General features: G+C 40.6%; 2 protein-coding genes across 11 annotated transcripts in view; both read left to right on the forward strand.

Annotated features, from left to right (window-relative positions):
- cenpe (centromere protein E) overlaps positions 1–2924 on the forward strand; it is a 36196-nt gene extending 33272 nt beyond the window's left edge. For 2 of the 4 annotated variants that reach the window (NM_001327759.1, XM_087236352.1), the window contains 4 exon segments: positions 179–284; positions 625–905; positions 1027–1092; positions 2467–2924. In NM_001327759.1, the coding sequence (NP_001314688.1) occupies positions 179–284; positions 625–905; positions 1027–1092; positions 2467–2579 (566 nt within the window). In that variant the 3' untranslated portion in view covers positions 2580–2924. 4 annotated transcript variants of the gene reach the window in all.
- The window catches only part of tmem255b (transmembrane protein 255B), a 131719-nt gene that overhangs the window by 110966 nt on the left and 5860 nt on the right, over positions 1–14893 (forward strand). Inside the window, exons 1-5 of one of the 7 annotated variants that reach the window (XM_087236588.1) lie at positions 3630–4155; positions 5042–5184; positions 5686–5748; positions 14511–14600; positions 14851–14893. The exon at positions 14851–14893 is cut by the window's right edge and continues 38 nt beyond it. The exons of 1 other annotated variant lie outside the window; for it this stretch is intronic. In XM_087236588.1, coding sequence (XP_087092714.1) covers positions 4122–4155; positions 5042–5184; positions 5686–5748; positions 14511–14600; positions 14851–14893 — 373 coding nt within the window. In that variant the 5' untranslated portion in view covers positions 3630–4121. Of the gene's footprint in view, positions 1–3629; positions 4156–5041; positions 5303–5347; positions 5749–14510; positions 14601–14850 lie in introns of those variants that run through there. 5 more of the 7 variants (XR_015476036.1, XR_015476037.1, XM_087236589.1 and 2 more) reach the window with 5 other exon arrangements.

The following is a 14893-nucleotide window of genomic DNA, read 5'->3' on the forward strand; positions in this document are numbered from 1 at the left end:
ATAAAGGTACGTAAAGCGGCACCAGATTTTTCACATTTGTTTTTAGAAGTGCCAGTCCTAGAAAAGGTAACTCTTTCAAGCTTGAGATCAGCAGCTAATTTCAGTGAGGTGTTTATGAAGAGTGTGTGGTGCTGTATCTTGATTCGCCAGTGTTGATGTGGTGTGAATGTCTCCTCAGTCACAGACGGAGATGAGTTTGAGCTGAAGACCACCAGTAGAGCCACCACAACACTGAAGGAGAAGAAGATGGAGGATCTGCAGAAGAAGAACGCTCAGTTTGAGAGGTCAGCACACACACACACACACACACACACACACACACTGTTCAAAGGTGAATGACGATCTGCTAAATGAGTGTTCAGCTCCGCAGCATAGAGGAGTCTTGTGTTTATTAACTCTTTATGATGTGAAGAACTCTATTTGGTCACTTCATTGACATTGATTATAAAATATTGTTTGTCATAAGTTCAAAAGTCTTCTATTGACCCCAGTAACACTCCAGGGTTTTCCCAATGAGTGCCATTTCAAGGGTTAATTTAAGATTAGCAGTCTGATTAGCAGTCTGTAGTGCAGCGGTCAGCTCTACATGATCAAAGTAATCCGTTTTCCCTCTTGTTCCTGTAGTCTGGTGAGCAAACAGCAGGAGGAGATCAGCAAGTGGAAGAGGAGAGCGTACAAGATGAAGGAGAGCAAACGTGACGCTCCCCGCACACCCACCAAACGAGACGCTCCCCGCACACCCACCAAACGCCACCCTGCGCTGGCCGAGACCGAAGTCAACTCACCCAAGAGGAGCGTTCTGGACTCACCCAAGAGCCGCTTCTTTGACCTGCGCTCCAGCGTTCCTCTGTCCCTCAGCCATCACACACAGTTCTTCGACAACTCCAGCCTCGGCACTGTTCCAGGTACACACACACACACACACACACACACCATATACGAACATACATGTATACGCACGCGCACACACAGAGAGAGAGAGAGAGAGAGAGCTGCACACAGTGAATGCTGCTGTTTTGATGTCAGAGGTCTCCTGTACACCAGCTGAACCCGCCGCCACCGCTGCAGACTCTTCAGACAGTGATGATGAGGGTAAACACACCTCTGGGTGATCTAATACTGCTGCTGTGTGTCACTAACACACAAATCAATGATTAACCCTCACCTTCATCACTGGAGTGCGGTTCACTCACACTGTTTAATGGAGTCAGTCTGGTTCATTCACTGATGTGTATCATTGGTGTGAGGGTGTTTTAAAGACTATGTTGATCAGGTATTATCAGTTTGACTGCACTGATCTGGTTTAATAAGCGCACACATGTAATATAATCTTAGTGTGAATTAAACTAGTCCTGCACCACTAGTGGAAGGGGATGTTCATGCATGTTTTGTCAGTAAAGCTGGTTCTAGTAAAGCTCTAGTAATGCTTTCAGAAGAAAGTAAAAATTTTTGTTTTGTTTTTTTAACACGAAGATATTTCACAGAATGCTGAAAACGAGTAACCATTTACTTCCATAGTAGGACAAAATATATTTTGTTTCAGATGACATGTATTTTTATGATATTATTATTATTATTATATAGTTATTATATTTATTAATTGTTATTATATTTATTATAAATGCATTATTATATTACATAATATTTCATTTAATTATTATTATGTTTTTGTTATTTATTATTTTGTATTATTATTATTTATTATTATTATAAATATATTATATATTTTTTCATTATTATATTTATTATTATTTTACAATATTATTATTAGTTAATTACTATTATTTATTTATTATTATAGTTATATTTATTATTAATATTACATTTATTATTATTATTGATATACATTTATTATTAGTAGTAGTATCTTATTTATCATTATTATTATATATTTATTATTATATAAATGTATATATTATGAATATAATATTCATGTATTTTTATGATATTATTATTATTATATTTATTTATAATATTACATTTAATTATAATTATATATTTGTTCATTATTATTTATTATTATGTATTATTATTGTGTTGATTGATTTTTATATTTATTATTATTATTATTATTATTATTATTATTATACAATATTATTATTATTATTATTATTATAATATAGTTAATATTTTTTATATATATATATATATATATATATATATATATATATATATATATATACATTTATTATTATTATTTTAATATTTATGTAATTTTATTTTATTTATAAACATTTATTATTATTATATTTATTATTGTTATTATTATATTTGTTATTATATGTATTTATTATTATTATTATATTATTGTTGATATATTTTGTTTTTTTATTATCATTATTTATCTGTTTTTTCTCTCAATATGAGAAATAGATTGACAAATCTTCTTGCCCTAACAGCTATGTAAGTAGCAGTGTTGTATATTGCTGGTATTGTGTAACGCTGTGCTCATGTTGTGTTTGTCAGACTGCAGCTCTAATGCCGCCGTGATGTCGAACGGTGCACACAAAGACGACTGGTGGCAGATTCCTGACGCTTCACCCACAAAGACAGACACTAATGCTTGTCCCACACAGTGAGCGGACGGCTGTTCTCAGATCAGCGCGTCAGTACTACAGTCTGTCTGTCTTTTTAATTGTTTGTATGTTGGCTTTTCTTGTTTATTGTTAATAAAGTTTGTGTTTTTATGTAAATCTGCTGTTTTAAAATTGTTTATTAAAACGATAAAATAAAAATAATTCCAGAAGTGCCCTGATGACGATTTGCTGGGACTATTCTGAAAATAACAACACACTGCCGTCTGTTACTGCCAGAAGTGAGATGTTAGATTAAGCATTCAGTTGTAATCCAAACATTTGTCAGAAACGTGAGCCATGCTTGAGTCCCTGTCCTTAACAGTGTAATAAAGGGACCTCCACTACCAACATTGTGTGCTGTTGGGTCATTTTCATCCATGCTGGGTTCATTTTGAGTTTTATTTTGTCCACCGCTTTCTCTGTGTTGCAGCAGATGTGATGATTACTGCATACTGATCTTATTTTGACTATAGTTTTGGGAACATAAACACTACAATACACACTCTGTTTAGGCTGACTCCCCTTTGGTGATGTTGCTGCTGTTTTTGCTCCATTGACTTCCATTATAATCACATTTATTGAGTGCAAAGCCATGACAGCATATCATCATGCATTCTTGACCGCTGCTGGTTCTCCCTGCTGGGATTGAGAGGTAAAATCTGCCAGTTTTACTGTGGATCATCAGTGTGCAGCATTAACCCTTTAGATCAGCCTGTGTGGAAGGGTCTCTGGCGTTAATATAGAGTGTAGTGTGTGTGAGAAAGAAAACTTTGCACACCTTGATATTTCTGAAAAATCTAAATAAGGTAAATAATCAAATGAGTAAATCTTATTGTGATGTGACAGTTTTGTTCAGGTCACATCTCAATGATAACCCCCTAGCAACAACTAAAACTTGCCTGAAGACCCCAAAAACCCCTTAGCAACCGTTCATGTTTCATTCTAAAGTTTCCTAAACCAGAGAAAATGAAAAAAGCATGTAGTTATTTTCATGTTTAACAGCTTTTTATGTTTAATTTGTGTCCATAAATATTTGTTATTAGATTGAAATGTGCAGCGATGTAAGAGTTTAGATGCGAGTGTAATGCTGTGGACTGTATCCTGCCTCTGCTTCAGTACATTACCAGTGTCAACACTTCTGGAAGATTTCTCAGACTGATCTGTCAGAGCTGGAACACCCTTCACGGAACATTTACATTTTTGTAATTAAATGAGTTGATTACGAGTCTAATAGACCTCTGTTGTGGAGTGCGCGCGCGCGTCTTTTTTCCCTTTGAGTCTGTGTGTGTGTGCGCGTTCTTTCGTACGCCAGCATCAGTTTAGTGTGTGTGTGTGTGTATGTGTGTGTGTGTGTGTGTGTGTGTGTCTTAGTCTTTTTCTTCGTGAGTGTGCGCGCGCTCTCGTGCGTCAGCATCAGGTCAGTCTCGTGCGTGTGCGTGTGTGTGTGAGTGTTTCTCCGCATCAGGTCTTCATGATCATCACTGTGGGAATATAGAAATCCTCTTTATAAACTTTATTTGTGGATTAAACGGAGCTGCAGAAGCGATGCAGCAGCAGCAGCCCAGCGCAGACCCCGCCGGTGAGTTATTAATCATCATATATACATAAACACACACACACACCGAACTGTCACTGATGTATCGCAATATACACGTGATTAAAACACAACAAACAACCCATAACCGCTGTCATCTGTTCTTTAATAATGTTAGCTCAGCATTATTAGAGTCAAGTGTTCATATTACACTAAAATATCGGTTAATATTTGCGTTTGTGTTTATTTATCTTGAACTGCATTATGGGATGTTGATCTCTGCTCTGACTGACTTCTGATGCTGAAAACTCCACTCTACAGTTTAATAATGTTCATAAAAGTCACTTTTAAAAAACTTTTCGAGGTTAATAAAGAGGATGAGGACAGATTAAAGTCTTATAATGCGAGTCAAAAGCAGAAATAATCACAAACTGCTCATTTACAGATTTTATATACAGCACTTCTGCTTTTAAGACATTCATACGTCATATTTACAGCGTTTACAACATCCTAAAGTGCAATATCTCTGTAGATCTGGAATAAACGTTTGAAAATTCCTTCAGAGAACTCAACACAGCTCAAACTGTTGTGACTAGACATATTAAAGACCTGAAACGCAACCAGTGTTCCTCCAGTTCCAGTTAATATAAAATATAAATATGCTGGTTAAACTTTGATTATCCAGCTTAACTGTCAATTCTCAACATTGAACAACCCTTATTCTGAGCTCTGCTTTATACACTTATCTACTCTTAACTGCATGTGGGAAATCAATGTAAAAATACCACATATTTAAAGCATACTGTGGTAAAGAGCTGGAAGCAGTCAGTTGTGGTGATTCTACAGTTGATAAGCTACAGTACACTAGTTGTTTGTGTATGTTTTGTGTTTGTGAATATTTGTGTGTGTATATTAATGTGTGTGTGTGCAGATGTGTTCATGAAGCGTCGGCGGACGGCCCTCTGGTGCTCCGTGTCTCTGTTTGCTCTTTCTGTGCTGGTTCTGGTGATCGGGCTGCTGTCGGCCACACACACCGATAATGTGGCCGTTTCTGGATATTATCCTGGCATTATAGTGAGTGAGCAGAAAACTCCACTTCAACACTTCATCAACTCTCTCTGTAGAGCTGTCAGTGTTAAAGCTGACCTAATCTGCCCTGAGTCTGTGTGTGTTTGAGTTTGAGCTGAGAACAGCACACAGATAATGTTCTCCAGCTCTCTGAAACGGACCCTTTCAGGCTTTGATTCTAATTGTGTAGCTTTAAATTCAAATGAGATTTTCAGAAGAGGGCGGAGCTACAGATGCCTGTGCATCGCCATAGCGACACATGTAAAACAGCACTAGCATTATCATCGTGAAAGGTCAAATGTTGGCAGCCAAACACTCTAATGGCGAATGGACAGACGGCTGCTTCTCACTCAGGGCTGCTGGACATGCTAATGAGAGAGAGATGGGCACTAGTGGGCGGGGCTTTCCCCCTCTGATGACACGTACAAAGGGAGAATGTCAATCACAGTGTTTCTGCATCAAAGTTATTGTTTCATGTTATACTGTTCTGTTCTCTTGTGAACGCAGCTGAGTTTTGGATCGTTCCTCGGTGTGGTTGGTCTGAATCTGGTGGAGAACCGCAGGCCGATGGTGAGTAAAGTGTCTCTTTTAGATAAAAATAAACCGAATATCGACTCTCTGACTGACATAAAGCCCTGTCAATACAATTACAACCAGCGCCGGTTATTTCTGTCCCTGTGAAACATACTTCAGATGATATTTCGCCTGAGAAGTGGCCATCAAGTGGTGTTTTTAGCAGTGAACATGAGGCTCATGTGCTGACAGATCGATTGATGTGATTGGACATGTGCTCAGTAATGCTGAACGGGATTGGCTGACAGATCAGCTGATGCTTTAGATGAATTAGGTTAGCATTGATGATTAGATGAAGCAGATGTCCCAGAAGAACATCGCTGGGTTTGAGGAGCCGCATCCTGTCTCCAGACCCTGAATACCGGCCCTTACTGTAACCAATAGGGGGTTACAACATGACAAATCTGTTTGGTGTTGCTTCTAGGGTGACTAATAGGTTCGGCATGGTTTTTAGGGTGTTACAACATGACTACTGTCTTTATTGCTGTTGTTAAGATGTTAAACCATGTTTAATGTGTCATAGGGTGTTACAACATGACTGGTGATGTGTTCAGTGCTGTTGTTAGGGTGTTACAGTGTAACTAATACATTCAATGCTGTTGTTAGGGTGTTACAGTGTAACTAATACATTCAGTGCTGTTGTTAGGGTGTTACAGTGTAACTAATACATTCAATGCTGTTGTTAGGGTGTTACAGTGTAACTAATACATTCAATGCTGTTGTTAGGGTGTTACAGTGTAACTAATACATTCAGTGCTGTTGTTAGGGTGTTACAGTGTAACTAATACATTCAATGCTGTTGTTAGGGTGTTACAGTGTAACTAATACATTCAGTGCTGTTGTTAGGGTGTTACAGTGTAACTCAGTGCTGTTGTTAGGGTGTTACAGTGTAACTAATACATTCAGTGCTGTTGTTAGGGTGTTACAGTGTAACTAATGCATTCAGTGCTGTTGTTAGGGTGTTACAGTGTAACTAATACATTCAGTGCTGTTGTTAGGGTGTTACAGTGTAACTAATGCATTCAGTGCTGTTGTTAGGGTGTTACAGTGTAACTAATGCATTCAGTGCTGTTGTTAGGGTGTTACAGTGTAACTAATACATTCAGTGCTGTTGTTAGGGTGTTACAGTGTAACTAATACATTCAATGCTGTTGTTAGGGTGTTACAGTGTAACTAATACATTCAGTGCTGTTGTTAGGGTGTTACAGTGTAACTAATACATTCAATGCTGTTGTTAGGGTGTTACAGTGTAACTAATACATTCAATGCTGTTGTTAGGGTGTTACAGTGTAACTAATACATTCAGTGCTGTTGTTAGGGTGTTACAGTGTAACTAATACATTCAGTGCTGTTGTTAGGGTGTTACAGTGTAACTAATACATTCAATGCTGTTGTTAGGGTGTTACAGTGTAACTAATACATTCAGTGCTGTTGTTAGGGTTTTACAGTGTAACTAATGCATTCAATGCTGTTGTTAGGGTGTTACAGTGTAACTAATACATTCAGTGCTGTTGTTAGGGTTTTACAGTGTAACTAATGTGTTCAGTGCTGTTGTTAGGGTGTTACAGTGTAACTAATGCATTCAGTGCTGTTGTTAGGGTGTTACAGTGTAACTAATGTGTTCAGTGCTGTTGTTAGGGTGTTACAGTGTAACTAATGCATTTGATGCTGTTGTTAGGGTGTTACAGTGTAACTAATGCATTTGATGCTGTTGTTAGGGTGTTGCAGAATTCCTGATGTGTTCTGTGTAGGTGTTAGGGTTACTCTAAGAGGTTCAGTGCTGTTAGATTGTTACAGTGTAACATTAACCTTTAGTGCAGCTTTTAAGTTGTTACAGTGTAGTGCAGTTGTTAGGGAGTGCAGTTGTTCGGGTGTTACAGTGTGACTGATGTCTTTGGTGCAGTTGTCCGGGTATTGCTTTGTGACTGTATTATGTTTTCCTTGAGGTTACTGTGCTGTTCTGTGTGGTTGCTATGGAGCTCTACATTGGAAGGAATGAACAGCATTGTCCTCCATCAAACTGTAGTGACAGCAGTTTATTGCAGCAGAGTGAAATCTTTGACTGGTCTTGAATCAGCTTATTTTTCATGTATAATTGAATCACTCTAATTATAGGATCATTAATCTGTGAGCAGCCAACCGGCTCAATACTGCACATCTGTTGCTCATAAAGTCTAGTGTGCTGTTGCTCAGTGTTTATTTTGATCACTGTTAACAAACATGTGACTGGACAACACACACACACACTCCATCAGACCGACACCTGCTTTACCTTGGCAAAGGGAAGTTGTTTGTCTGTAACCATGGTAACATGTGTGATTTAAGCTTCTGTTGTGTCCTGAGCTCTGATCCCAGTACAGCCATTAACATTTAATGAGCACACACACTCATTCACAGAATCAACATGCTCACACTCCATCACACAAGACAGTGCTTATATACATGAACACACACACACAGAGTAAAGTGAAGCCAGCGCTCAGATGAACACTGTATTAATGAGCCGCAGGTCGTATCTCTGCAGCTTCAGCTTCTGTTTCCCGGGCGTACTGTGACCTCTGACCCCCGCAGACTAGAGGAAGTGACCAGAACATTGTTCCTGGAGAGTCTGGAGGTCAAACGCTGCAGAATTATGACTGTAATAGAAAGAGCCGTCAAGCAGATGATTCAGGTGTGATAACACTGCATCCTCACCTTCAGCGCTGAGCAGATCCTCCAGCGTCATCCATAATGCAGCGCTGTGTGGAGGCCAGAGCAGGTCTCATTCAGAAACACTGCTGGAGCCTCTCCTGTACAGCTCTGAGGGATCTTTAGGATGCAGGAAGATTCTGCTCCTTCACAGTCTCATTATTGGACTCAATCTGTTATTTAAGCTCAATAATGTTGGAGGATTAAAGCATCAGAACAACACACACGTAATACAGCTCGGATTTCTTTCCTACATGCATCAGAATAATAATATATCCGGGGCCGCCACAGCGGAATGAACCGCCAACTTATTCAACATATGTTTTATGCAGCATATGCCCTTCCATCCGCAACCCAGTACTGGGAAGCAGCCACACACTCTTGCACACACTCTATGATCAATGTTAGCTTTTTCACTTCCTCTATAGCGCATGTGTTTGGACTGTGGGGGAAACCAGAGCACCTGGAGGAAACCCACACCAACACGGGGAGAACATGCAAACAGAAACACCAACTGACTCGAACCAGTGAGCTTCTTGCTGTGAGGCGATTGTGCAACCCACTGCGCCTGAATTAGCATATGCATAGTTTAATTGCAGTGTTTTCTGTTCAATAATAAATTCCCATTTCTAAATGATCCACTAAAACATCACTGAGTATAACACAGGTTATTTAACTTCCAAAAATCTTGTCAGCAGCTCAACGTCAAAGACCGAAATGCCTGTTACAGTCCCCTGCTGTTTGATTTCAGTTCATGTGCACAGTAAGGAAATAGGTTTCCCTGTACAATGAGACTCTTACTTTGCCGTCCACAGTGAAGTCATGCACACATCATACACATATATACACAGAAGTGACTGAAGTTTAACTATCAAATGTGTATATATAGATATCTATGGATGTAAACCATATATAATACTGATAGTGGAGTGATGTAAACAGATGTAAACAGTGTATAGTAGTTGTTTAAAATTGTGTTTATCATGCAGAAAGTGACTACTGCAACTGGCTTATATGCAGACAACAGTGTGATGGCCGGAGCAGATTGAGTGCAGTTGTATGCGTTAATGGTGCAAACTAAGACGAAGAGTATAATGTGCCACTGAGCAAGATTTGTCCACTGGTTATCCGTTTAAGAGTCTGATAGCTGATGGGTTCCTGCATCTCACACTCCTGTATCTCCACCCTGAGGGTAGGAGTGTGCATATTCTGTGTTGTGGGGTCTTCCAGGATGGAGGCAGTTCTCTTGTGGACTCTGAGAGGAAGGCAGTGGGGAGCTGATGATCTTCTCTGCAGTCCTCACCTCTCTCTGCAGACGTTTGTGGTCCTCTACAGTGGCGTTGCCATACCACACAGTATTACAGCTGCTCTGGATGCTCTCAACCACACAGCTGTAGAAGTGGCTGAGGATTTTAGATGACAGACCAAGTTTCCTCAGCTTTCTTAAGAAGTACAGCTGCTGTTGTGCTTTCTTGACCAGCTGGGTGGTGTTCAGTGTCCAGGTGAGGTCCTCACTGATGTGGACCCCCAGGTATTTAAAACTGCTCACTCTCTCCACTTCAAGGATGAACAGTGGCTGATGAGTTCCCCTCTCCTTCCTCATGTCCACTATCATCTCCTCAGTCTTGTCTGTGTTGAGGGTGAGGTTGTTTGTATTATATTTTACAACAGCTTGGAACATGGCTCAACCAATCAGAATCGAAGACCAAACTATTTGCTGCACTTCATAGGTGTTTGTTCTTATAGTATTTTGCAACAGCCAATCAGAATCAAGGACCAAACTACATATCTGTTATAGTCACTTGTGTTTGCGAGGAGTGTATTTTACTGTATTTTTAATTTCAGAACAACAGGTTGGAATGCAGCTCAACCAATCAGAATCAAGGACCAAACTATCTGTTATAGTCACTAGGGTTTAGTGTTTTTTACAACAGCCAATCAGAATCAAGATCAAGCTCCAAAATAACAGTTTTATAGAAGTGCTGACTCGTCATGGTGGAGCCGGAAGCAGTGTTAATTAACTGAGTTGTTTCTTCATGGCTGTAGTGAGTTAGCGGAGCTGGAGTCAGTACCGGGCTGACAGCCGGTAACCAGAGACGTGGTGTTGAGTTTCTGAACAGAACTGACACTGAGCTGCTCACATGCATCTTTAAAGCAGCAGCGGCGGCGGCGGCGGTGTTCAGAGTGTGTGTAGGAGAGAACATCTTCAGGAACAACATCACTACACAAATCAAACACAACAGCTGCTGAAACACACACACACACACACACACACACTCACACACACACACATGCACACGCACACACACACACACACACACACACACACTCACACACACTCACACACACTCACACGCACACACTCACACACACTCTCACACACACACACACACACACTCACACACACTCACACACACTCACACGCACACACACTCAAGCACACACACGGTGCTGATAGTAACTCAATGGGCTATACTTTAAGCAACTGTAATTTGATTGTTACTTCTTATTAATCATAATCAGGCGATGCTTTATTATTTCTGCTATATATTATATATTAACTATTGTTATTTATAAACTCTTATACTGATGATCAACGCTGTTACCAACCCACCAACCTTTTTGCTATGCAGTTTTTACAGCGTTCTTGATGATTGCTGATGTGTTGCTATGCAGATGTTTTCCAGTGTGTTGCTATGCTGGCGTTTTATAATGTGTTGCTATGCAGCTGCTAGACTACTCTGGATGGTTTCAAGGGTGTTGCTATTCAGTTGTTAGTGTTTTGATGGTTGCTATGGTGTTGCTATGCACATGGTTTCTAGTGTGTTGCTATGTAGCTGCTCGAGTACTTTGGATGGATTCAAGGGTGTTGCTATGCAGTTGTTAGGATGTTCTGCACAGTTGCTATGGTGTTGTTCTGCTGGTGGACCCTTGTGTGTTGCTGTGTAGCTGCTAGATTACTCTGGATGCTTTCAACAGTATTGGTATTCTGGATGGTTGTTAGGGTGTTGCTATGCAGCTACTAGTTCACTGGTTGTTAAGCATTTCAGTACTCAATGACTCAATGTGGGCTGAGCGGTGGTGCAGTGAATGTTCAACTCACAGCAAGAAGGTTGCTAGTTCTCAGCTGGGTCAGTTGGTGTTTCTGTGTGGAGTTTGCATGTTCTCCCTGTGTTGCTGTGGGTTTCCTCGGGGTGCTCCGGTTTCCCCGACAGTCCAAACACATGCACTATAGGGGAATTAAATAAATTGGGAAAATTGTCCATAGTGCATGTGTGTGAATGGGTGTGTGTGGATGTTTCCCAGTGATGGGTTGCAGCTGGAATGGCATCCGCTGCATAAAAACATATGCTGGATGGAGGTTCATTCCACTGTGGTGACCCCAGATTAATAAAGGGACCAAGCCGAAAAGAGACTGACTGACTGACTGACTGACTGACTGACTGACTGACTGAGTGTGATTTAGTGGTGATTTGCATATTCGAGCATTAATGAGTGCAGGGACTGGTTTTATTGGTTTGCTCTAGAGGTCATGTGATGTTTGGCCGGGTCTTTTATCAGCAGTAAATGAGCTGTTGATGTAGTTAGCTCAATTAAGCAGGACAATGACAGGATGGTAAAGCTGTTGGTGTGTGAGGAGTGTTGAAGAGTGTGTGAGTGTGATGAAGCTCCATCTGTCATCTGCCGCTCTGCATAGTTTACTCCAGCGCTCTTCAATTACTTCAGTTTACCTGTGTCATTAGTGTTATTGTACATGTGTGTTAGTCATCAGAATATCAGCTCATTGGCTCATCAATAATGTCACATCAACATTATGCTCCTAAGAAGATCCCTCAATCCATAGATGGACAGAGACTTGCCTTTTAATAGGAGAATGGGGTTGTGTTTATGCCTTAATATTGTGTAACATGACTTTTATATCAGATGTGTATCTGTCAGCATGACATGGAGGAATCTACATCAGTCAAATGTTCATTTATGATCTGATTTTATTGATTTCCTTATTTCATTTTCTTTAAAAAATTTTTTTTAAATAAACAATAAAAAATATCTTAAAATATCTCTTTATGCCTCTTGGACTTCATACAACACTGATTGTTTATATATATATATAATTGTTTATAATTATTTTATTGTTTTTTATAAAGTGCATTCATTTTAATAAAGGTGATATCTTCAGTTTTTTTTATATTTAAATGATTAATTTTGAATATTTATATTTAATATGATTTTAGGTACAGTTAAACCACTAATAATCCACATTAATAAAATGCATTAATTACTTTGTTAATTCACACTTAAATGAAGCATAATTAATTAAAAACATGAATAAAAAGGAAAATAATGTTGTAATATTAATCAAAACTGCTCAACTGTAAAACAGCTCAAAACCTCTTTCCTTTTCCTTCAGCTTAGTCTCTTTATTAATCAGGGGTCGCCACAGTGGAATAAACCGTCTACTTATCCAGCATATGGTTTACACAGTGAATGCCCTTCCAACTGCAACCCAGTACTGGGAAACACCCATACACACACACTCATACACTACGGCCAGTGTAGTTGATCAGTTCCCCTATAGCGCATGTGTTTGGACTGTGGGGGAAACCGGAGCACCCGGAGGAAACCCACACCAACACGGGGAGAACATGCAAACTCCACACAGAAACACCAACTGACCCAGCCGAGACTCAAACCAGCGACCTTCTTGCTGTGAGGTGATGGTGCCCCACTCCGCCTCCATGACATCATGTATTCTCCTGTTGTCATGGTTGTCAGTCTGCTGTGTGCTCTGGCTGTACTCCGGCTGTGATGTGTTGGTTGAGCTCAGTGTTGTATGTTGAGGTAACGCTGTGTCTGATCAGTGCTGATCAGTGTTTGTTCGTCTCCTCTGAGTGTGTCTGGATATGCGAGCGCTGTTGGTCTGACCTTTCCTGTGTGTTCTGATGCCGTAAATCTCCCATAATGCACTGTGCCAGCAGAGCAACACGGCTCTACATTAACTTTATTACTGCAGACGGCGGAGTCACGGGCTCAGATGGAGATCAGGAGGAGGACAAGTGTGTGTGTGTGTGTGTGTGTGTGTGTGTGTGTGTGTGTGTGTGAGTGTGTGACTATGAGGTGTGTGACTATGAGGTGTGTGCAGGAGTGATTGTGGGGTAGGTGTGTGTGAATGTGGAGTGTGTGTGTGTTTGTGTGATTGTGGAGTGTGTGTAAATGTTTTTGGGTGTGTGTGTGTGTTTATTTTTGTGAGAGAAAGTGGGTGATTGTGGGATGTGTGTGTGTGTGTGTGTGTGTGTGTGTGTGTGTGTGTGTGTGTGTGTGTGTGTGTGTGTGTGTGTGTGTGTGTGTGTGTGTGTGTGTGTGCGCGCGTATGTGTGTATGCGTATGTGTGTGTATATTTGTGTGTAAGAGAGTAATTGTGGAGTATGTGTGGGCCTGAGGTGTGTGTGTGTGTGTGTGTGTGTGTGTGTGTGTGTGTGTGTGTGTGTGTGTGTGTGTGAGAGAGAGAGAGAGAGAAAGGGATTGTGGCGTTTGTGTGAAAGACTGTGGTGTGTGTGTCTGTCTGTTTGTGTATACGAGAGTGTGGGATGAGTGTGTGTGGGAACTGTGAGTGTGTGTGCGTGTGGGTGTGTGTTTATTTTTGTGAGAGAAAGTGGGTGATTGTGGGATGTGTGTGTGTGTGTGTGTGTGTGTGTGTGTGTGTGTGTGTGTTTGTGTGTGTGTGTGTGTGTATGTGTGTGTCTGTGTATGTGTGTGTATATTTGTGTGTGAGAGAGTGATTGTTGAGTATGTGTGGGCCTGACGAGTGTGTGTGTGTGTGTATGTGTGTGTAAGTGATTATGTTGTGTGTTTGACAGTAACAACACACACTAGAGTGCTCATCAGCCAATCAGAGTCCAGCATTGCTGTAGTGTGTAAATGTGTGTGATGGGGACGTCTTCATGGGAATTCTGCTTCATGTTTTTCCTGATCGTGTGATCGTGAGCTCTGATGCTGAATCAGCTGATCTCAGATGTCTTGTAAATGTGTGTGTGTGTGTGTGTGTGTGTGTGTGTGTGTGTGTGTTTCAGCTGGTGGCCTCCATCATCTTCATCAGTCTCGGGGTGGTGTCGTGTTTTCTCTGCTCCATCATTGACGGCATCATCGCTGCTGAATTCATTGTGAGTCTGTGTGTGTGTGTGTGTGTGAGTGTGTGTGTGTGAGTGTGTGTGTGTGTTGTTTGCCTGTCTTACTGTTTGTGCGTGCCTACATGCGTGTATTGTGTGTGTCTCTCTCACTCATTCTCTGTGTGTGTGTGTGTGTGTGTGTGTGTGTGTGTGTGTGTGTGTGTGTGTGTGTGTGTGTGTGTGTGTGTGTGTGTGTGTGTGTGTGTGTGTGTGTGTGTGTGTGTGTGTGTGTGTGTGTGTTTAGGACAAGCGGCCGCTGATGGAGGGCCGCTGTGAGTTTTTCTCCA

The sequence above is a fragment of the Danio rerio genome, chromosome 1 (genome assembly GCF_052040795.2).
Source record: "Danio rerio strain M-AB ecotype USA chromosome 1, GRCz13ab, whole genome shotgun sequence".
NCBI classification, from domain to species: Eukaryota; Metazoa; Chordata; class Actinopteri; order Cypriniformes; family Danionidae; genus Danio; species Danio rerio.